Genomic DNA, 25,214 nt, shown 5'->3' on the forward strand with positions numbered 1-25,214 from the left:
CTATAATGTTTCTTACCCTACCAGTCAGGGAACAAATGAAAGGGTTTGACATTGAAGGTTTCTAAGACCATCCCCAGGTTTGGTGATTTGCTAGAAAGACTCATGAGACTCAGCATATAGTCATACTCATGACTGTGAGAATGTAAAACGATACAGTAAAAGGATACAAAGAAAAATCAGCAAAGGGAAAAGGTGCCTTGGACAAAATCTGGAGGAAAGTAGATAGAAATTTCTAAGAGTCCTCTTCCTTGGATTCACACAGAATGTGCTTCATTCTTCTAGCATCAGATTGAAACAACATGTATGAAGTGTTGTCTACCAGCGAAGCTTACCTGAAATCCAGGGGTTTTATTGGGTGCTGGACACATGGGCATCCCCTGTCTAGCATAAACTACATTGTTTGTGTATACAGTTTAGGCACAGTAAATGACCTTTATCAGTTATGAAACGTTGGGATCAGTCTCCAAATCCAAGTCCCAGATGCCAACAAAGGGCCAACCTTGCAAGCAGGGCTTTCTAAGGATAGGAGTCTCAGGTCTGCTATGGTAACTCTTTCCTGCACAGCCCATCCCCTTGGCCCTTGGCCCTTGGCCAAGGTGTCTTTACAACAAGATTATCATCAGTAGGACCCCATGTAGCAGGGTGAGACCAACATACAATATTGGCCTCAGTTATGCCCTCCATGGGTCCTAGATTTGGCCAGTTAAACAAATCCCACTAACCGTAAAGGCCTACCTTAGAAAGCCAGGTATCTTCCTGTTTAAGTTTTTGTTGTAACCTTTTCACCTGACCCAAGGCATCAAGTCAGGCACAGCACAACTCTGGCTAGGAAGTTGAAGCTGACACAAATGCCTTGTAGGGCTGAGGCAGTGTCATGATAGCAGGGTACACATGGAAGAAATACAGTCCCAGAGGGCACATGTAGTACCTCTGGAAACAGAGAGTTTACATAGTTAGGGCACCCCAAGCAGGACATACATTAGTTAGGCAGTACTGGTTAACAGAGACTTCAAGATGGCCTCTAACCATGGGGCCTCCTGCTCCAGGATTCTCAGTTCAGTCCAAATAATTCAGTTCAGTTTTTGGTTTCAAAGGGGCTTCCCAAGGCAGTTGGTTCCAAACAGTTTTGCTTGTGCATGACATCACCTTTTCCACCTCACAGGCGTGGACAGCATCTGGAAGTGTTCTGCATGGAAAGTGCAGGAGCTGGAGCCATTCTCTGCTGCCTCATAGTCAGCACTGTCAGGTGTGATTGTGGCCTCAGCAGTCCATTTGAATCCAGAATGCTCACAGCAGCTTGGAAAAGCAGCATGGGGAGTTTTCCTTCAAGAAGAGAGGGAAGCTCCCAGGAAGAGTTCTGAAAAACAAACATTGTTAATGTCCTCCCCACTCTCTGTGCCTCCCCGGGCTGTGTTTTCTTCAGTGTTAAAAAATCAATGTGTCCCATTCAGCAATTATGACTTTATATTTTTTTAGTCATCCTGTCCTTTTACCCAGATCTTTTGTCTGAAAGGGTCATATGCAAGACAAAAGCATTTTCACAGAAACAATTTTTAATATAATTTTTACCATAAAGTCATATCATGTTAAGGAATTTATCATGATGATATCCTGAATTTTCAAAGGTTTTCAAAATGGATTTACACAGATCAATCTCTTTCTGGGGATGGTTGCATTTAACAGTCAAATTGCCTTAATAACATGTGTGTACTAGGTAAAAGGTGAGGGAAATAGAGTCACACTATCAGTTCATTGATGCAAATTGCAACCAATCTGAACACAAGTTAATAGCAGTGGAACATACCCCATTGGGGGTCCAGAGTCTGATCTGTCAGGAGTGGGTGGAGGGGGTCATAGTGCTGTGATGTGCCTTCCCCCAACTTGCAGCTTTCCACAGTACTCACAAATTAGAAATGCAACCATTCTCTGTATATCTCTATCAGAAACATAGAGCCAGGGCTTGCTTCCCTGGTGGCGCAGTGGTTGAGAGTCCGCCTGCCGATGCAGGGGACACGGGTTCGTGCCCCGGTCTGGGAAGATCCCACATGCCGCAGAGCGGCTGGGCCCATGAGCCTGCGCATCCGGAGCCTGTGCTCCGCAGCGGCAGAGGCCACAACAGTGAGAGGCCCGCATACCGCAAAAAAAAAAAAAAAAAAAGAGAAAAAAAAGAAAAAAAAAGACATATAGAGCCAGTCAGCACCTCAATTACAGATGGCCCCGTCAGTAAGACTTTCCTGTGGGCATCTGTAAGTGGTCCAGATGGTCCAGCCAGCATCCATGTTTTCTCTGTTTAAGGCCCCACAAGGGGGTTTCCTAAATCTGCAACAGGCACAGCATCTGTGTTCCCCTTATTGAGTCTGTGGCTGCTTTCAGTTTAGCACAGCTCATGCTATAACTGAAATGGTGCTTAGAAGATAGTATCAGATTTTCCCTTAGAGCCAGATCTAGGCGATTAGGATCTGTGAGTTCAGAATGCCAAGAAAGCCGGTGGTAAGGGACAGTGGAAATGCTCCCCAAATCCAAGTTCCCAGATAACAGCCAAGGGCCAACCTTGCAAGCAGGGCCTTGTAAGGATAGAGTATTAAGCCTGCTACATTAATTCTTTTCTGCACAGGCTTCTTCCAGCTGATGAGTATATCTATCCCAATTATACACTCAGGGACCCAGGAAATAATCACATGGTAGGTCTGGTTGCTTTGGACCCACTCTGAGATGGATTTGGGCCTAAATTCCATTCATCTCTTCATCTCTACAAGCCTGCATTATAACTGAAGGACCATTATGGTGTTTTAGGTCACCTCTTATCAGAGTCTGCTCAGGAACTATATTTCACCTTCCTTGAGAAGTCTGGATAATCCACTTTCCCAAGTGCAGTTACCCAGGCAAACAGCTGCAGATCTCTTTAGGAAAGGATAGAAGGAACACTTAGAGTCTTTAGCTGCAGTGGCATTGCCCTTCCTTAAAGAGGGTCATCTTCCCCTTCTAACAGGCTCTGGTATGTGATCTGACATATCTAAAAACAGGGTGAGGGACTGCAATTGTCCACTGCAGTAGCTGTATACCAGCTCTCAAATATCTTTATTAAACAAGTCAAGCAACATTTTATTTGGCTGTCTATCTTTCTCACTCCCAGGAACACCATGGTTTATTAGGCATAGCCACAATCCCTATGTGTAAAAACACCTTGGTTGCCATGATGGTCTTGCTGCTGCCGCAGTAGTTAAATCCACTTTGCCACTAATTATGTGAAGCCATTTGGTCTCTGTTATTCTGAAATCTCATTATCCTCATTCATGCCAGAGAGCTCAGTTCTTTGCCAGCATCAATACCACAAACCCTTGTCTATAGGGGATAGTTACCCACTGAGCTTTACAAAAATGTCAGTCTTTTCCTCACTAGAAGCCTCACTTCTGGGCCATCTTAGGGAACATAATTGTCGGGTTCTCAGGGTTTATACAGTAAACCCATTCTAACATTCCCACCTCTCCGAGCCTTCTGATATTCTCCTCCATACTATGTCCAAGGGTAGTTCATATCTCTACTACATTTATTAGCCATTAATTGTGTCTAATCTTCAAAAAGCCTTTGACCTTTCTGGCCAAAGTATTAGGATCTGGTCCAGGTATCCTTGCCAGAAGCTTAAATCCCAAGTCATGGGCAAGTTCTCCATGTCATTTAATTCTACCAAATCTAGGCTTATATTCTGTACCCTGGTCCAATACCCTCAAAATCCACTCTCACATTTTCCCTGTATCCTGCTGGTATGTATTGGTCAGGCCTTGCAATTCTTTCTGTGAAAGTTATCTCCCTCAGAATGGACAGTATACTTTTCCATAGGTTATAGCCTAAAAGGAATGTGGATTAGAGGGACAGATGTGGAGAAGAACAAGTGTCACTTTGTAAAGCACCTGCCTCCTAAGTTTGTTGTATGATTTCCAGGAAAGGGGATAGTGCTTTCCTCTGGCAAGTAGTAAAAGTCTGCTTATGTTGGCCTGGAGGAGTCAGAGAGTCAAGGGCTTTAAGATTTTCATGTTCATTTAGTAGCAAATACTGGTATAGCTGGGGAAAGGGCTATTTGATATCTTATGGATAGAACTATGCCTGGCACATAGTAAGCATTATGTAATGTTTTAAAAGTAAAAAGCCACATAATTGACCTTCTTTTCAATTTCAGTATTAATATTCACAACTGCAATGTTGAACATTTAGTGAGCATTCGTATGAGGCACATATATCTACATACTCTGTGCTCCATTCTGGAGAGTTCCGTAAAATATCTCTCACCCAGTGTGATATTGTGATTTATAATAGGAAATATATATTTGATCTTCGTCCTCGGTTTCTGATACGGCTCTTAAAACCCTTGGAATTTCCTAAGTGAAGTGAAGAGAGCAATAAAGGTGTCTCTTGTTATGTTATGTTAATGAGCTGACTTTTGGAACAGCACCTAAGGATGGGATGCTGGCTGCCAGGAGAACCAAACATGTAATTAGAAGGTTAGAACTTTCAGTCCTTCCCCTGACATCTGGGGAGGGGAGAGGGACTGGAGATTAAGTTTAATCACCAGTGACCAATGATTTAATCAACCATGCCTATGTAATGAAGCCTCCAGAAAAACCCAAAAGGACAGGGTTCAGAGAGCTTCTCAGTTGGTGAACACATGGATATTTGGGGAGAGTGGCACATTAGGAGGGCATGGGAGCTCTGTGCCCCTTTCCCCATACCCTGCACTACGCATCTCTTCCATCTGGCTCTTCCTGAGTTATATACCCTTTTATAATAAACTGGTAATTTAGTAAGTAAAATGTTTCTCTGAGTTCTGCGCCACTCTAGCAAATTAATCAAACCCAAGCTTTGTGGGAACCTCTGATTTACAGTCAGTCGGTCAGAAGTACAGGTACAGCAGTACAGCAACCTGGGCTTGCCACTGGTGTTTGGAGTCTGAGAAGGGAATCTTGGGACCCTCCAATCCGTAGCCAGTTGGTCAGAAGCACAGGTAACAACCTGGGCTCGCAACTGGCATCTGCAGTTGGGGTTGTGGGGGGAGTCTTGGGGGACTGAGTTCTCAACTTGTGGAATCAGGTGCCATCTCAGGGGAGATAGTGTCAGAACTGAGTTGACTTGTGGGATACCCAGCTGGTGTCAGAGCATTGCTTGTTGGAGGTGTGGAAGAAAACCCCCTCTCCTCACACTGAAATTGGGTGCTCAGAACACAAAAGAGCTGACGTCAGTGACGTGGGATTTGCTAGATTAGCCCTGGCTCACGGAAACACGTGGTTTGGGAAGAGAAAGGATGAAAGGGCAGGGGATGAAGAACCTCTGATTCCTGGGCCACATGGTCACCCATGGTATGGAGCAGCAGCTCGCTGTAGTCAGTTACTAAAGGTAAAAGTTACCAGTGGAATCCAAATCCTGGGGAATGGAATCACTGGGTGTATAAGGAAGTGCAAAATAATAAGAAGGATGCTAAACATACAATCCCTTGGTTATTGTTATCTGTAATAGCTAAACTAAAAGTAAAAGAGAATGCTGGGTTAGACCTTGATGCTGGTCCAAACTCAGATTTCAGTGAGTCTGAGCTTGGGCCACTAGCCTCAAAGCTGTCCCCAAGGTAAAAAATGTGCAGGGACAACAGAAAGGCCTCTAAGATCTCTGGTCACAAAGAAGGTAATCAACATGGGGCGGGTGGGAGGGGGGAGAGGACAAAACCAAGAAACTCCTGAAGCCAGGGTTATGGTGTGAAGGAATTGTTTCATTTTGTAGATCAGTATCATCAGCTTCCTGAAGAACGTTTACTGAAATGAATCATAACTAATGTGGGGGCTGTGTCTTTGGTTTTGAGTGCTGCAGAGTGGAAGAGCATGTTTGGGTTGATACAGGGCCCACAGCTCACTATGGAACAATCACAGATGACTATATGTGAGTCAGATACACAAGAGGTTATTCCTGAGGGAACAGCCAGCCTGATGGACCAGATAAAAGCCACTGCAAGGTCTGTTTACCCTGCAGTGTTTGTCTTCCTCTATGAATGCCAAGTGGAAAACTTCAGATGAAATAGCTGATATGCTTCATATGCAAACCATGTGGTACTGGCTTTATGATGAGTAGGATATTCACCCGCAGAATATACCTGTTACCCAGGTCATGGTAATTCTGAGGTTAAAGGGGCCCCTTCACATGGGCATCCCATATAATCCTATTGTTGCCAAATCAAAAAAGCATTCAGGGCTTCCCTGGTGGTGCAGTGGTTAAGAATCTGCCTGCTAATGCAGGGGACACGGGTTCGAGCCCTGCCGGGAAGATCCCACATGCTGCGGAGCAACTAAGCCTGTGCATCACAACTACTGAGCCTGGGCTCTAGAGCCCGTGAGCCACAACTACTGAAGCCCACAAGCCTAGAGCCCGTGCTCTGCAACAAAAGAAGCCACCACAATGAGAAGCCCGTGCACCCCAACGAAGAGTAGCCCCGACACGCCACAACTAGAGAGTCCGTACGCAGCAACAAAGACCCAACACAGCCAAAAATAAATTAAAAAAAAATGTTCAGGAAACATCAAATTTGCTGTCTTAGCTTCCCCTCACTGGGTCTTATAGATGCTAATAAAAACATTAAGTTAATTAACTAGAGAATGGGGAGAGGCCAAGGGGGAAGTCACAGGACTCTTCCCAAGGAGGTAGAAATTTTAAAACAGTTATTAAGGAATAAGATGAGGGACTTCCCTGGTGATCCACTGGTTAAGACCCCGCGCTCTGAATGCAGGGTGCCTGGGTTCGATCCCTGGTCAGGGGACTAGATTCTGTATGCCACAACGTAGATCCCACCTGCTGCAACTAAGACCTGGCATGGCCAAATAAATAAATAAATAATAAATAGGTAAATAAATTATTTTTAAAAAAGGAGTAAGATGAATGAAGTGAATATCGATAGGAGGAAAACAAAGAGAAAACAGAAAGGGGAGTCACAGGACTCATTCCAGAAGAGTAGAAATCCTTAGATGGTTATTTAAAAAATCGAGTGAATAAAGTGGACATTGATTGGGTTAAAACAAAGTTTTAATACAGCACTATCTAAGGTTGGGTGGGCCAAAGGAACCCCCCCTTTGATCTCTCAACATTAAAGTTGAGAGTCCACTCTATTTACCCCTGTTTGGAGAAATTTTAAAAGTCAGAAGGCAGACATTACAATGAGAAACCTGACTGGAAATTGCATGGGAGAGTGGGCAGGCCGATTTATAAGGTAAAGATTGACAAAAGGGCCAGGGTCACTTGGCTCAACCCCTCACTGGGTAGCCAAAGACTTTTGCACTGGAGTGGGTAAAATGGTCAGGGGCTGGAGAAGAGAAGTTTCCAGGACTCAACTGTGGTACCAAAGCCCATTGGTGAAACCCAATTAGATTAAGATTAGATTAGATTAAGATTACCTAAAAAAGGTAATGGTTGATAGGATTATGGAAGTTAGAATTATGTAAAGAAGTGTGGGGCTTTCTTGGTGGCACAGTGGTTAAGAATCCGCCTGCCAATGCAGGGGACACGGGTTCAAGCCCTGGTCAGGGAAGATCCCACATGCCGCGGAGCAACTAAGCCCGTGCACCGCAACTACTGAGCCTGCGCTCTGGAGCCTACGATCCACAACTACTGAAGCCCGCATGCCTAGAGCCCGTGCTCCTCAACGAGAAGCCACCACAATGAGAAACCCGCGCACCGCAACGAAAAGTAGCCCCCGCTCGCCACAACTGGAGAAAGCCCGCGTGCAGCAATGAAGGCCCAATGCAGCCAAAAATAAAATAAAAAATAAATTAAAAAAAAAAGAAGTGTGTCAACTTTTCCTGAATGTTTTATGGGAATGCATATTACGAAGGGCAAGGGAACACTTCGCCTACCTAGTATTGTAAAATCAAAACCTGTGGATGCTATACACTACCGAATGTAAAATAGTTGTCTGGTGGGAAGCAGCAGCATAGCACAGGGAGATCGGCTTGGTGCTTTGCGATGACCTAGAGGGATGGGATAGGGAGGATGGGAGGGGATACGGGGACATGTGTATGCATATGGCTGATTCACTTTGTTGTGCAACAGAAACTAACACGATATTGTGAAGCAATTACACTCCAATAAAGTTGTATTAAAAAAAGAACAAACCTGTGGATGAAGTCCTAATAGAGGCTGCAGTTAGGAACATATGAGTTGTTGGAATTACAGTAAAAGTCTGTAGGAGAATCGGTATGTTTGAACTTACTAGAGAATGGACTTGAGGATATGGGGAAGGGGAAGGGGAGGCTGTGACAAAGTGAGAGAGTGGCATGGACATATATACACTACCAAACGTAAGGTAGATAGCTAGTGGGAAGCAGCCGCATAGCACAGGGAGATCAGCTCGGTGCTTTGTGACTGCCTGGAGGGGTGGGATAGGGAGGGTGGGAGGGAGGGAGACGCAAGAGGGAAGAGATATGAGAACATATGTATATGTATAGCTGATTCACTTTGTTATAAAGTAGAAACTAACACACCATTGTAAAGCAATTATACTCCAATAAAGATGTTAAAAAAAAAAGAACAGGCTTTATGTGAAGTGCTTGTGTCTTTTTTACCAGATTGTATTTGGGAGATGGACACTGAATCTGACTGAGGAACATTTCCCCTACCTAGTATTGTCAAACAGGAGGTATGTAAATCCACCTTTCAAGCAATATTAATTGGACATGCTAAATGGGAACCAGTAAGATTGCCTGAGCCATACAGTGTAGAATGGAAGCTGGAGTGCTGGTGGGGACAAATTCTCTGTGCAATAGCCCTATGTGGGGCATATACTAGGGCTTATGGCTAGAGCCTGTGAGTGCTTCCCAGTGATGACTACTGGGACTTTGGACAAGAGAATTTCCACTTGAGGGGTGTTTACTCCCTTGGAGTAAAAAAAGACACAAGCACTTCCCATAAAGCCCTATAAAGAGCCCTTGCCTGGCTGACAGAGCTGCTTGGTTTGTAGGTTCCAAGGTGAATGGACAACATCCTGTTTGGAAGGCCATCACTCTGATGGAAGGAGGTAAAAACAAATCAGCTTGGTGGGCTGAATTGCATGCTGTTTCCTCAGCAGTGATGGAAGGATTGAACAGTGGAAAAAAGCCACTATGTTTGGCTTTTTACTGACTCATGCACAGTGGCCAAAATGATTGGAATCGACAAGAAGATATACCTGTGTGTTTGCTTGAGGTGGCCAACTGGGTCCATGAGGTTGAGGGTTTGCAGCAAGGCAGAGATGGGCTGAATCTAAACATATTCCTCTTGTACCCTCTGAGGCACAAAATGTTTTATCTACCAACAAAATACACAGAGACTGCAGATAGCTGTGTGACCAACTTCCTGGCAGGAAAGCCCTTGAGCACAGCTGGCTGTTACTGGTAGCCCTATGGGGCTACAAATGGGTCGTGATAGGAATAGACACTGATTCTGGTCTGGACTTCGCTTACCTGGTGGTAAATGCAAATGCTCAGAATATTGTGAGAGAATTGGAAGAGAAGATATTGCACCAATTTGTATAGCTGACTATCATTTCTTCAGACCAATGACCTCACTTTACAGCCCATAATGTCCAACAATGGGCAGAGAGATATCCTCCTCAGAGTAATATTCTGATAGAGAATTGGAACAGGCAATTAAAACATTGATTGTCTAAAACAGGAGGAGATAAAAGCACGGAGGGCTGGTTTACACATATTCATGAGAATGTGCTCACACTCAACAAGAGGGGGGCTAAAAGAGTGTCCTCACTGAATAGATTTCTCTTGTTTTCCTGGTGGATCTGGGGCAGAAGGGTTGGGGAAGGTGCTGGTATACTTTCTTCTTCATATAACCTCATCTTTTCTTTTCTCCTACTTGTTGCATTGGTCATAGGACCAGGGCTGCAATTACAAGGACAGGAAACATGAATGGATTCCTAAGCAAGGAACTATAACTATGTTTTTAACCTTATGTCAGAATTCCCAAGGGCCTAATGGGGCAGGATGTACCTTCACACCATCTGGCAAAATTGGGATTAACAGTGAATGCCACTATATTGCCTGGTGGTAAAGATAGCCCACTAGTTCTGCATCTATGTACCTTACTCTATGGGAACAGAGTGGACAGAGGAGGAAGCACTTGCTAGAGTAGTACTGCGGTCTGCAATCTACACCAGCATACTGGCTGAACCTAATGTCCCTTCCAAAGGTAGAAAAGTTTGGGATAAAATGGAAAGAAGAAAAAATAGTAGCTATTGGTAAAGGAATGAAAAATGGGTTATGTAATGAGGAAAATTCAATATTACATTAACACCTCGGAAGAGGCTCAGAGCAAGAGATGATACCCAGACTTTCTTGTTACCAACACTCTAATCTTATTCCCTTTTACCCCATGGCATATAGGCCAAACCATTAGCCACCACTCATGAATAAGTGCTGTTATGGACTGAATTGTGTCCTTGCTGAAAAAGATATTTTGGCATCCTAAACTCCAGTAGCTCAGAATGTAACTTCATTTGGAGATAGGGTCTTAACAGAGGTAATCAAGTTAAAACAAGGTCATTAGGATGGGTCCTAATCCAGGATGGTTGATGTCCTTATAAAAAGGGGAAATTTAAACACAGAGACAGACACGCATAGAGGGAAGACCATGTGAAGAGAAGGAGAAGATAGGGAGAAGATGGCATCCACATCCAAGGAAACAGAAATGGAGCAGATTCTCCCTCTCAGCCTTCACAAAGAACCCACCCTACTAACACCTTGATTTCAGACCTCTAGCCTCAAAAACTGTGAGACAATGAATTTCTATTATTTAAGCCATCCAGTTTGTGGTACTCTGTTATGGCAGCCCTAGAAAACTAATACAAATGCAAATACATACCTCGGGCCATCTTTCTTTCCAAGAAAAGTGAACAGTCAGATGTACCACTCAAGGTTCTTTCCTATCAAGGGGAGAGAGGCAAGATAGGTGAAGGGGATTAAATAGTACAAAGTACTAAATATAAGATAAATAAGATACAAAGATATAATGTACAGTAGAGGGAATTTAGCCAATACTTTATAATAACTTTATATGGAATATAATCTATAAAAATATTGAATCACTATGTTGTACTTCTGAAAGTAAAATGATATTGTAAGTCAACTATACTTCAATTAAAAAACAAAAAGCAAAAAACAAACCCATAAAGGTCTTTCCTAGCATGAGGAGTTCCTTTCTCTTCTGCCCTTCCGAGCCAGTCCTGTGGGATGTAATACATTACTAGTCTCCTTATGGTTTGTGTCAGAGTTCTGTGAGGAAATATTTTAAAATTAGGCTCAAATTTTCCCTCTTTAGTGATCTGATCACAGGGAATGAGCTGATCATTCCCTTCTCTACTATCTATTCTAGGTTTCTTTTCACCTTCACTAGCATGTCTGCTGGTTTTGGTGGCTTATCTGGTGGTATAATACAGACGTTCATCCCCAATAGATATGAGCTCTTGTCATCAAGCCCTTTCAATATGGGATTGTTGCATATATCCAATTACCAATAAGGCCATAGATATAGGTTGAAAGAGAGGTGGTAATGCAGGAGCAGTAGGTGTATTGCCAGTATAAACCGTCCACTTATGAAACATATTTATGCTCTCCAGACCTGCTCACGTATGATCTTGTATTACTACTTCCACTTGAAGATGGAGTGCTGCTACACATGCTACAATTTTATGGTTTGATAAATCAGGTAAATTATAGACACCTCAGATCACATGTTCACTTTGTGTCCCACAGTCAGGGGTTCAGTCTCTACCGTGGTCCAATAGCAAGCCAGGAGCTGTGTTACTGAGTTGGGATCTCTAAGAAGCAGATTCTGAGATTGAGTTAAAGTAGGGTATTTTCTAGGGAGTTCTTTGAGATTAACTTTCATGGGGAGAGCTGACAGAGGCAGGATTCAGCAAAGAGAGAAGTGGGGAACTCTGAAGCTAAAATGTCCCTTTAGAGTTATGCTGAGCTAGCTGAAATGGCTAGGTCTTTATATTTCCACATTGATCAGTCATTGGATGTGGGCTGCCTGAAAAGGGTGTGACAGCTGAAGGATGCCTACTGATAACACTCCTGGCATTCCCAGAATCAAGACTTCCATGGAAAGGGAATTTGAGTGGTGCATGTCCATGTCCTTATAGTCCACCTTCTGTGCCTCTCAGATCCTTTTCTTCACGCATATTCAGGGAGCAGCTCCTTCATGGTTCTGCTGGTCTTCTCTTCCTGGGGGAAACTTAGAAGAGAAAGTTTAATGGGATGACCTATAGTCTCTACCACTGAAACTGGTTTCAGGGTTAGAACTGATAATAATTGTCTCCCTTCTCTACTATCCATTCTAGGTTTCTTTTCACCTTCACTAGCATGTCTGCTGGTCTTGGTGGTTTATCTGGTGGTATAATCCAGACGTTCATCCCCAAGAGATATTAGTCCTTGTCATCAAGCCCTTTCAATATGAGATTGTTGCATATATCCAATTACCAAAATAACTGGGCTAGTGTGTACCAGGAGGCACTCAAGTGGGTCAACTATGTGCCAAACATATTTTTCCTTGAACCCTGTGTGTCATAGCAGCCCTACTTCCTCCTGATGATCAGGGTCAATTTCCCCTGTCAAGCTGGTGGCTCCTCTCTTGTCTGCTGGACACTGGTCATATGGAACCGAAAGGATTGACGATATAGCTTTAGCTTATAGTACAGCGGGAATCATGCAATATCCCCTGGTGGAAATGTTTCCCTTTAAGGACAAGGACTTCTAACTCTGCAGAGCCCAGAGTTTCAGAAAAGGGAAGCACAAATTCCCCAAGCAGGTCATTGAGAGCAATGTTAACTGAAGCCATTCCTGCCATATAAAGTAAAGGGCTTAGTGTTTGTCTCTATTGCTGGCATATTGGAAATTTGGATGTGGAAGCACCTAAATCAACCTTGGTAAGTGAGGTGCTTGAATAGCTTTTATCTTTGCCACTGTGGTCTCTTTGTTCATCTGCTCATCATGCCAGCAGTGGTCTGGCTGATGAAAGAGTCTGTCTGATGTCAAAAGGATCAATAATTTTGTCTATTCCAATGTTTAGTGACTCTTTCTTGGTGGAATGCCCTCTGGTGGCCATTAACTTATTAACATATACTTATCACATTAACTTACTAACATATACTTATCACATATAGGTCTTCACACTTTGTGTTTACTCCCATATATTCATCATGCTTCTAATCCATTACTCCTTGTACCCAATCTTCCAGCTTTCCAGGATCCCAAGATTTTATTCTCTAATACCTTTATTCAATGGGAAAAAAAGCAAAGCTCGTTGTAAGAATAGTTGGATACATGTCTGGATCGGCAGAATATAGAATAATTTTGTGACCTCTTGTTATTTCCAGAAAGCAAGGACGCTTTCAAAATCATAGGTTGGGTCAAAAGTCCACAGCAGCCAGTTTGAGGAGTCTCCTGCTGGCCAAGTTGTGATAAGTTACTTGCAAAAATGGACCAAAAATGTATACTTGATTAAAACAAGTTAAGTCCATAGATGCCATGAATATGTAATGATACTAAAAAGAAAAAACTTGATTATTTCTTTTATTTAGTTTATTTATTGATCCTTTTGCCAATACTTCACTGTCTTGATTATTGCAACTATACAAGATGTCTTGAAAAAAATATACACATATATTTTCTTGTCACTTGCCAATTTCCACAAAACAGCCTACTTGGATTTTGATTGGAGTTCCATTTCTCTAGAGATCATTTTGGTAATTGTGAACATCTTAAAAGTTTTGAGTCTTCAATCCATGAACATGGCATATTTCTCCATTTATTTAAATCTTCTCAATTTCTGTTTGCAATGTTTTATAAGTTTCAGTGTGAAAGTCTTGCACATCTTTAGTTAAATCTATTCCTAATGTATCTTTTTTGATGCTATTGTAAATGGTAGCGTTAAACTTTTATTTTCCATTTGTTACTTGCGATTATATATAAACATAATTTATTTTTATATATTAGTCTTATATTCTGCAACCTTGCTAAATCTACTCATTAGTCCTAGTAGTTTTCTTGTAGGTTCTTTAGGATTTTCAACATATACAATTAGGTCATCTGTAAATGAAGACAAATATTTTAAATATCTGTGCCTTTTATTTATTTTCCTGGCTTTTTACATTGACTAGATCTTCCATTATAATGTTGAACAGAAGGAGTGAGAACTTTCTGGCTTTGTCTCTAATATTATGGGGAAGCATTCAATATTTTACCAGTAAGTATGATGTTAGATTTAGGATTTTAGTAGGTTTTTTTTAAAACCACAATGAGGATGTTCCCATCCTCTAGTGTGTTGAAAGTTTTCACAAAATGCATTTTGAATTTTTCAAAGATTTTCTATGCATTTATTGAGATGATCATATATATGTTCTTTATTTTGTTAATATGGTGAATTACACTGATAGTTTTAATTTAACAATACCATGTTTATCATTTAGGAATTTCATTCCGTTTTGACTAACATAAAATTCCCACAAATCAGCAAGGGGCTTATTTCTCTCCTGGGAGAGTCTAGAAATAGGCAACACAAGGACAGTATGGCCACTCAACAATTGCAATAGGGGAGCAAACTTACTCACTTGTTTGTTTTCTTTTGCTGCAACATGTTATGACTCAGGAAAAACAGAGTCCCTGGAAGTATTAGGAGAACTATGTGCTCACTATAGAAATAAGACTTTTCAAAAGTGTGGAGAAGAGGTAGTCAGAGGATTGGAGAAAGTCTCTAAACACAATATTCTGAAACAGTGGTATGAATGGACAGTTTTGAGTTTTCAAGGAAATTCAAACAGCTGTGCACATCTATCCACCAAAGTAGGACCATGAAGGGTAAGCTCATGGAGATGTTTGTAGAAACTGCTACCTCTGAGGTGATTAAAGTGCTTCTGATTGGCTCAGGGTTGATGTTATTCTGCAAAGACAGTAGTCAGGAAGATAAGCTTGAAGTTTGGAACTTCTGAACCGTTCTGGATCAGTCTGTCAATCTGCTACTTCCACATCATTTTGAGATTAATGGCTTCTTCATTTTTGCATTTCAAATCTCATGTAGCTTCCTCTTTTGTCTAATTCTAACCATACAGCAAGAGGATTCTAGACAATGTAATTCTAAGCTTCATATAACATAATCCAGCACAACCATCATTACCCCTAACTCTCACCCTCATGGTTCCAAGTTCTCTCTTTTCAACTTGAATTGTTGTGTCCAACTTAAAGGAGGAGCAAAGTACAAAAGGTTAAATTACTGAGTCTGATGAAACCATCTTTTTTTGATAATTTTGAACATTTTTTATGTATATCAACTACTTATTAACCAAAACAATTGTTATATACTACACTAGCCACAAAAATGCTGAAGATACACCTCTCAACAGTTAAGGTCAATAACCTGAAAATTTCTAAGTTTTCATGGTAAGGAAGAAGGGTAGAATAGCTACCAGGTAGGCAAATCCCAGTGTCTGCCACAGTAGGCCAGAAAGAAAATCCCAACAAGTACCAAAGTCAATATCCCGAGGACCACATGCATTGCATATAGTGGAAATTAATTAGAAACAATAACAAAGCTAATTTCAAATACACTTACTTTCATATTAAAAAATACACTTTACTTCAGTCTGAGATTTCACAATGGAAATGAGACAATATACATAGGTAAACCACAATGAAAATAATACATTTTGAAAGTTGTGTGAAATAGCTGAAAGAGTACTGGGAGCAAGTTATTGCCATAGAGGTTTATATTAGAAAATGAAAACTATAAAATATGAGCTAGGGGATCACTTCAAAGATGAGAGACACACTGATAAAGCAATTCCGTATTTATAACATTTGAAACATTTCTCCTCTATTATTGCTTTCCTTATGCCTAACAAAGAAGAGATGCATCTGAAGGTTTTCCCACATTGATTACATTCATTGGGTTTCTCTCCAATGTGAGTTTTCATATGTTTTTGGAGTATTAGGGAAAACTAAAGGATTTTCCACATTCTTCAAATTCCTATCTCCCAGTATGAGTTCTCACAAAGAATGAGAAAGACCTGAAGGTTTTCCCACATTCTTTACATTTATATGGTCTCTCTTCAGTATGTGTTCTCATATATGCCCTAAACTGTTAGGAATTATACTTTCCCACACTTATTACACTTATATGGTTTCTCTCTAATGTGAATTTTCACACAGCTTTGAAAGAATTAGATACAAGATTGTCCTACACTTCAAATACTAATAGGATTTCTTTTCAGTTGAGTTCTTACAAGTTTCCTAAATGATGAGGAACAGCCAAAGGCATTCCTGTATTTCATATATTCACAGTGTTTCTCTCCAATTTGTGTTATCACATGTACAGTAAAATGTGAAGAATAAAAGAAGGACTTGTCACATTGTTTACAATTATAAGGCCTCTCTCCAATATTTGTACTCATGTGGTTACTAAAAGAGGAAGGGAACTGTGCATTCCTTACATGTGTAGAGCTCGTATCTGGTGTTTTCTCATTTGTAGAGTAATCTTTGAAGAATAAGTGAAGGTTTTCCCACATTCCTTACATTGATAATGCTTCTCTCCAATTCGAGTTCTTATGGGTACTTTAAGGGATGTAGAAGAAATAAAAACTTTCTCACATTCTTTTACATTCATTGGGTATATTTTCAATATGAGTTCTCACATTTGCAACTAAAGGATGAGGGACAATTGAAGATTTTTCCACATTTTTTACCTTCATAGAATTTTTCTCCAATGAGAGTTTTCACATTTTCTTAGAGATGAAAGAAATGGAACGCTTTTTCACATTATATAAATATGAAGCCTATCACCACTGTGAATTCTTACATGTATAGCAATGCATGAAGAATGAACAGAAGCATTCCTACATTTTATATATTCACAGTATTCTTCTCCAGTGTGAATTTTCACATGAGTCCTAAGATACAAAGAATAGCTGAAGAGTTCTCTACATTTCTTACATTGTTAGGGTTGTGTCCAGTGTGTCTTAACAAGTGAATGATTAATGAAGGCTGTCACATAGCTAGTGAATTCACAGGATTTCTCTTCAGTATGAGTTCTCTTGTGTAGTAGATTTTAACGTCTTTCTGAAATATTTTCCAATTCGATTTTATTCACAGAGATTCTCCACCATAAGAATTCTTAAATATCTCTCCTGTGTCTGAAACTGATCTGTGCCATGGCAAAAAGGATGATAATTACATAATAGGAAGCTTTTCACATTGTAGATGAAGTAGTATAATACTAAGTTAAGGTAGACCATGATAAGTAAAGGCTGTATATTCTTATTCATAGAGGAAATACCTCCCAAAATGTTACAGGTAAAAAAGTCAATTTAGGACATAAAATGGAATACCAAAAGATACAGAATTAAGCCAAAAGAAAACAGAAAACAAAGAAAAAAGGAGTGAAAACAGAGAGTGTGAATTTAAAAATTCAATAGACACAATTATATAAATAATTATATTAAACATAAATAGAATGCACTCTCCCATTACAAGGCAGAAATGATAATACTGGAGAAAAAAAAAAGATCCAACTGTATGTAGTTTACCAAAGATGAACTTAAAATATAAAGACAGGATGAAAGCAAAAGGATGAAAACAGATATATTATACAAACCCCAAGCATAAGAAATATGGATGACTCTATTAATATCGGATTTAAAGTATCACTAGAAACTAAAAGGGATGTTTCATAGTGCTTAATGTCAATTCAACAAGAAGATAAAATAATCCTACTGATGTGCACATCTAACAACAGAGCTTCACAATACGAGGTTTAAAAAAATGCTAGAACTGAAAGAAGAAACAGACAAATACACAGTTATAGTTGAAGAATTAATATTTTTCTCTCAGTAATTGATAGAACATGTAGGAAAATGTGGTAAGGATAAAGAATATTTAAACAACATTATCAAAGCAATTTGGCTTAATTGATATTTACAGAACACTACACACCACAACTGTAGAATACGCATTTCCTTCAAGTACACATGCAAAACTTATCAAGGTAACCCATATGTTAGATAACAACAACAAAACAGCAAAACTCAATACATTTCAAAGGACTGAAATTGTACATAGTAAGTTCTCAGACCAAAACAGAATTATTTTGGATATCAAAAATAATATCCCTGGATATTTGGAAATTAAGCAATACTTCTAGTTAAGCAATAGATCAAAGAAGAAATCAACAGGGAAACTGTAAATAAAGTCAAACTTAATGGTAATAAAATCACAATGTATCAAAATTCATGAAATGCAGCTCAATTAATGCATAGAAAGAAATTTATAACTTTAAATTATATATTTATATATTTTAATCTGTATTAGAAAACAGTCAACGATCTAAGCTTTCAGAGAAACTAGAAAAAGAATAGAAAACTAAACCTGAAGTAGGTATAAGAAAAGAAATAAAAATATATGAGTGGAAATCAATGAACCAGAAAACAGAAAGTAATAGGAAAATAACAAAGACAAGGTTGGTTTAAAAAAAGAAAGATTAATAAAATTGATATACTCACTGCAATACTGATAAAGGCAAAAGGAGAGAAAACATGTTTACCAATAACTAGAAGGAAAGAGGGGTACCACTACAGATCCTAAATATATTGAAAAGATAATAAAGGAATATTATAAATAACTTCATGCCAGTGTATTAACATCTTGGGTAAAATGGACAAATTGTTTAAAAAACACAAGTTACCAACTGACACAAGAGGAAATAGAAAACTGGAATTGCAGCATATCTATTTAATAAGTTCAATTTGCAATTCAAAATTTCCCCACAAAGAGAACGGTAGCCACACATGGCTTCTGGTAAATTCTATCAAATACATAAAGAAGAAATAATAAATATCTTACACAACCTCTTTCATAAAAGAGAGGTGGAATAAACAATTTGTCAACTCATTTTATGAGACCAGTATAATCCTGAAACTAAACCTGACAAGGGGATAACATGAAAAAATATAGAGAGACAAATATCCCTCATGAACGTAGATGCAAAAACTCTCAACAATGAAGTGGCAAATGTTATCCCCCAACAGATAACATTTTTCACACTGCTGCATGCCACCTGGAAGAAAAACATATGAACAGTTTGCCTGATGAATCACAGCCATACAGGTACTCTTCCATTCCCAGTCTGCAGGACTCCAGTTTGTCAGATCTCCTTGGATCTTTGTATTCTTCTACTGTTGCTGCTGCTAGCTCATATTCAGAATGGAGATGGACTTGATTCAGATCTCACCACTCAGATTTCAGCTGTGACTACCAAAACTACTGCTATGATGGCCATTTGAACTGGCAAAATGGAAACTACCAAAAGGACCAGGACTAGGGTAAGGCAAGCGTCTCAGAAGCAAAATTAATGGGTCACCCAAAAACTTAGTAGTAAAGATAGATACTACTTAATGCGATATTCTAAAAAGTCAAACTTAATGAAATAATTCATGATGAACAAAATATTAATATTTTAAATAAAGACAGGATCCAACCCTACACTTGCAGAACTTGGCCTCACCCTAATTCCAGCCCTGACACATCCTGACATCAACTTTATTGTTTCCTGAGCCCACTGGGGAAAAAAGGACCAAGTCTAGTCTACACTTCCCTCCCCTGGGCTGCTCCTTCAAGGCCAAGAGGGCTACTAAGCTTCTAGATCCAATAATTCTGGCATTGTTAAATTTACAAAGAGAAACATCCTTCACTTTGCAAATATAATCTATTTTAGGATATGTTAGTAATGGCAATTTTATTTATTTTCATTTTATTTATTTAAAAAATTTTTTTTTTGCGGGACGTGGGCCTCTCACTGTTGTGGCCTCTCCCTTTGCGGAGCACAGGCTCTGGACGTGCAGGCTCAGCAGCCATGGCTCACGGGCCCAGCCGCTCCACGGCACGTGGGATCTTCCCGGACCGGGGCATGAACCCGTGTCCCCTGCATCGGCAGGCGGACTCTCAACCACTGCACCACCAGGGCAGCCCAGCAATTTAATTTTTTAATTTTTTAATTCACATTTCCTTTTTCCATGCAAATTTTTATTTTTTTAAATTTTATTATTATTTTTGGCTGCGCTGGGTCTTCGTTGCTGCGCGTGGGCTTTCTATAGTTGTGGCGAGTGGGGGCTACTCTTCGTTGCAGTGTGTGGGCTTCTGATCACGGTGGCTTCTCTCTTGTTGTGGAGCATGGGCTCCAGGCATGCAGGCTTCAGTAGTTGCAGCATACGGGCCCTAGAGCACAAGCTCAGTAGTTGCGGCACGCGAGCCCTGGAGTGCAGGCTCAGTAGTTGTGGCACATGGGCTTAGTTGCTCTGTGGCATGTGGGATCTTCCCGGACGAGGGATCGAACCAGAGTCCCCTGCATTGGCAGGTGGATTCTTAACCACTGCGCCACCAGGGAAGTCCCAGTAATGGCAATTTTATGACATACACTTATGCACTAAAGGGAAAAATATCTTTACAGTGTGGAAAAGCTATGGAAAAGCATTGTTAATCTGGTATATATCTCTGCATGTATACCAGAGATGCACCTCTACCATCTGCTAAAGCTACTCCCCTAGACACACACATACACACACACTCAAATGTACACATATACAAACATACACAAATACACAAACACTCTGGGTGAAGCTAAGGAGTTCTAAAACTTCTTGAGGCAATTCCATCATGTAACATGATAGATTTTTATTGATTTTTCATGATTATGCTGATAACCTGGAAGGAATGCTCTTTCCAAGGTATTCCAGATCAGTCCAAGAAAGACATAAGTAGGAAGACTTTGGAGATGCCTTTAAATTCTACACTTTACCAATATTTGTAAAGTAAGACAGGAAAGGAGTAATGGCTCCTGACACACTGAGGCCTCAAAACACACATCTCTGTGTACTGAAAATGTTGTTAGGAATTTCTGATCCTTCCATCAGGCATATTCTACCAAAACATGCAGACTGCTGATCTTCTTATGAAGATTTTCAGGACTCATATTTAGTCAATTTATTTTACTAAGTAAAATTTTTGGCTGTGCCACTTCCCTGCCAGAGAGGGAAACAAGTGTTCTAAACTTCCAGTCGTCTTGTAAGGACACCACTGATGCAGGTTAATAGTATAGCTGGCATTTATCAGGTCACTTTCTCATTCTATTTTCCAAAACTCAACTTTTTGGGTTGCTACCAACTAGGAAGATTCCTTTGAAAGTTCAATTATCTGTGTATGTTTATATTAGTCAAATTGAGAAATGACTGAATAAAGATATAAAGTCAGCCATAGTAACTCAGAGTACTGTCCCTTGATAACACCTAAGGGAAGGTAAAACTATTTTTCTGACAAACATCTCATACATCTTAAACAGACAACATAGGACCTAGTCAGACAACTGTGTAAATCAACCTTACTCACGAGGAGGAGAGATGTGTCAGCTTGGAGTGCATTTGTCTGTAATCAACAGAAAACCTGACTACAGTTGTTTAATCACATAGGGGTTTATTTATAAAGTGCAACATAAAGCCTGGGAGAAGGTAGCACAGAGGTGTTGCAGCAGCTTGACAATGTTGTAAGAAATTCAAGGGCTTTCCACCTTATCATACTTAGTATATAACCTTTGTTCTATGGTATTCATCTCATGGTTGCAAGTTGGCTGCTTCAACTCAAGGCTTACTCATCAGTACCCATGCCAGTTAAGAAAAAGGAAAATGGGCAAAGTCCTAAGGAACATGCCACCTCAGATTACCCCTTTCAAAAATATTTCCCTTAATCCCAATTCCCAATTATACTTTTACATCAGTAGCAGTAACAAAGTTATATGACACTCCTACCTGCAAGAGATTATGGGAATATGAATATTTTGGACTAGAGTAGGGGAAGGAAAAGAAAAATGGGCTTGGAAATGGCTTTGTTGGTAGCCATTTGTATTCATGTCTTATAGCTGCTGTAACAAATTACCATAAACTTAGTGGCTTAACAACACAAAATTATCTTACCGTTCTGGAGGTCAGAAGTTAAACTGGGCTAAAGTTAAGGCAGAACTATATTCCTTTCTGGAGGCTTTAAGGGAGAATACATTTTCTTGCCTTTTCTAGCTTCTAGAGACTGTCTGCATTCCCTCATTTTTGGCTCCCTTCTATCTTCAAACTCAGTAATGGCTGGTTCAGTCTTTTTCACAGAACATCACTCTGATACTGACTTTTCTGTTTCCCACTTCCACTTCTTATTAAAGGCTCTTGTGACTACACTGGACCCATTTGGATAACCTAGGGTAATCTCCTTATAAGGTTAGCTGATTATCAACCTTAATTCTATCTGCAACTTTAATTCCCCTTTGCCACATAACATAAGATATTCACAGGTTCCAGAGATTAGGACATAGATACTTTGTGGGGCCATTATTCTCCCTACCACAGTCCACCCTCTTGTCCCCAAAGATTCACATCCATCCCACAAAAAAATATATTTAAGGTCCTCAAAGATCACATCTCATTATAGTATCATCTCAATGTGTATGCCTAGTACAAATATTGTACACCTGTGACATCATTGGCTTTCTCTCCAGAACACACTTTCCTAATTTTAGCATCTTCTACAATCTGAATAGGCTGAGCATTTCTCAAATCATCATATTCTGGTTCCTTTTTGCTTAACAGTCCTTCCCTCAATCTATTTCATTCTTCTCACATTTTACTATAAGCAGCAAGAAGAAACCATGCTGTACTTTCAACCCATGCCTCCTCAGCCCAAATCTCCTCAGCTAAATATCCAAGTTCATTGCTTACAAGTCCTTTTCCTCCCACATTTCCATGCAGGACACAATTCAGCTAAGTTTTCAGCCACTATGTAGCAAGGATTCTATTTCCTCCAGTTTCCAATAACATTTTCCTCATTTCTTTCTGAGCCCTCATCAGCAGTGACTTTAAACTTTTTTTAAAAAAAATTATTTATTTATTTATTTTTGGCTGTGTTGGGTCTTTGTTGCTGTGCATGGGCTTTCTCTAGTTACGGCGAGCAGGGACTACACTTCGTTGCGGTGCACAGAGTGCGTGGGCTTCTTGCTGCGGTGGCTTCTCTTGTTGCAGAGCACGGGCTCTAGGCACCCAGGCTTCAGTAGTTGTGGCTCGAGGGCTCTAGAGCGCAGGCTCAGTAGTTGTGGCACACGGGCTTAGTTGCCCCGCGGCATGTGGGATCTTTCTGGACCAGGGCTCGAACCCCTGTCCCCTGCATTGGCAGGCGGAGTCTTAACCACTGTGCACCAGGGAACATCCATATTACTACCAAGTCTCCTAAGGTTTTGATTTAGGTAATCTATAAGGCAATATATGTTTTCTCCACCATACTCCTTACTTCCCTCTGAGTCTTCGCTAGCAGAGTTATTAACATCTGTATTTCAACTAACAGTCTGTCCAAAGCAATCTAGGCTTTTTCCATCATGCGCTTCAAAATTCTTCCAGCCTATGCCTGCCACTCAATTCCAAAGCAATTTCCATATTTTTAGTTATTTGTTACAGCAGCACTCCACTTCAAGGTACCAACATCTGTATCAGTCAGGGTTCAACCAGAGAAACAGAACCAGCAGGAGATATATATTAAGAGATTTATTGCAAGGAAGTGACTTACTTGGTTGGGTGAGCTGGCTAGGCAAGTCCAAAATCTGTAGAGCAGGCAATTAGAAAGAGCAGGCTGGAAGTCTGGGGCATGAGAAGCTGCTGCCCACAGTCAGCCTTTCTTCATCTCAGGGAAGACTCAGCTCTGCTCTAAGGCCTTTCAACTGACTGAATCAGGCCCATCCAGATCATCTAGGATATTCTCCCTATTTTAAGACTAACTGATTAGCAACCTTACTTCCTCTGAACCTTAATTTCCTTTTGCAATACAACACAGAATATTCACAGGTTCCAGGGATTAGGATGTGGATGTCTTTAGGGGCCATTACGCTGTCAACTACACCATTCTATAGTATCCACTTATGAGGCTCCTGGAGATAGAGGAGTCCTGACAACAGAGCTGATTATTTCTTCAAATCATTCAACTCCCTCACCAACATATCCTTTACTAAGCTTTCTTTGGTTAAGTAATATTAATTCTACAATGCATTTTCTTTCAAATTCCCTATTAACCAGAACAATGTCGTCATCCAAAGGCAAGCAGACATTGGAATGCTGTGTCATCAAAAGCTCCTCTAGGCCCAGAATTTGGAGCTCACTTGAGAATTCATCTACAATAGCAAGGGACAATTGCAGGCAATGCATTACTTGGTCACGTCTAAAGAACTCCTTAAACATAGTCAACCTGGTATCAGTAAACTCTTTAACAGGATCACAACTTCAGTTAGATATAAGGAAGAACTTACAAGTATATTCAACATTAATTTAGATGAGAAAGAATAGATGATAAATATATACTTGCATGAGATAACATATGCAATATTTCAGAGTAAAAGTCCAATGATTACAAGTGTGATTTTTGAAATAAATAGCATGAAATTATACATATTGCTGCCTATTGGTAAAACAAAAATCCAAACAGAGCTTGGAAGAAATTGGACATAAGTAAATATAAACTGATTCCACTCCAAACAGAAGACGGGTTATAGACAAGTCTAACTGTGTAAATAATAAAAACTTAAAAAACTTCCAGTAATTAAAAAATGAAGTATGATAAAAAGGGATCAGACATTTTTATGTAGTGTCATATAGTGAGAAATGTACTTTTAAACTTAGAATTACTTTTATTCTGAGAGGCTAACTTTCATATTATCATGTAGAAATAAATACTAAAAGTTTAATCAGAAATATGAAATTTCCTGATATAAAATTTTTACTAACAATAATTGTAAAAATAATTATAGGACAAACAGGCCAACAAAACAATGAGTAGTATTACTAAGAAAAACCAGAAAAGAAGAAAGACAAGTAGCATTAAAGATTACTACTAGGTTAAAAAAGGGAAAGGTGTAGGAGACAAAACTAATGTTTGCATTGGGGAAGTTTTAGATACCTAACTATTCTGGAAGGTTGAACTTCTTTCTGACTTCCTCCCAAGGTCCGATTCCAGAATATTGGGGAAGACAGGCTTCAAGAATTTGAACTCATTACTCCCAGAGCCTCCCGTCAGACACACCTCGTACTGGTAGCTATGGGACAGGGTCCCCGTGCCGCTGACGTCCACCAGGTGGCCCGGAAA

General features: G+C 40.1%; 1 protein-coding gene across 1 annotated transcript in view; it reads right to left on the minus strand.

Moving 5' to 3' along the window:
• Nucleotides 1-23,183: 23,183 nt before the first annotated feature.
• Nucleotides 23,184-25,214, minus strand: part of LOC113606783 (protocadherin beta-14-like) — an 18,517-nt gene continuing 16,486 nt past the window's right edge. Inside the window, exon 2 of the mRNA XM_027081406.1 lies at nt 23,184-25,213. Within this exon, the coding sequence (XP_026937207.1) occupies nt 25,029-25,213 (185 nt within the window). The 3' untranslated portion in view covers nt 23,184-25,028. The remainder of the gene's footprint in view (nt 25,214) is intronic.

Source organism: Aethalodelphis obliquidens, unplaced genomic scaffold (genome assembly GCF_003676395.1).
Source record: "Aethalodelphis obliquidens isolate GAN/ISIS:26980383/991018 unplaced genomic scaffold, ASM367639v1 scaffold45, whole genome shotgun sequence".
In the NCBI taxonomy this organism is placed as follows: Eukaryota; Metazoa; Chordata; class Mammalia; order Artiodactyla; family Delphinidae; genus Aethalodelphis; species Aethalodelphis obliquidens.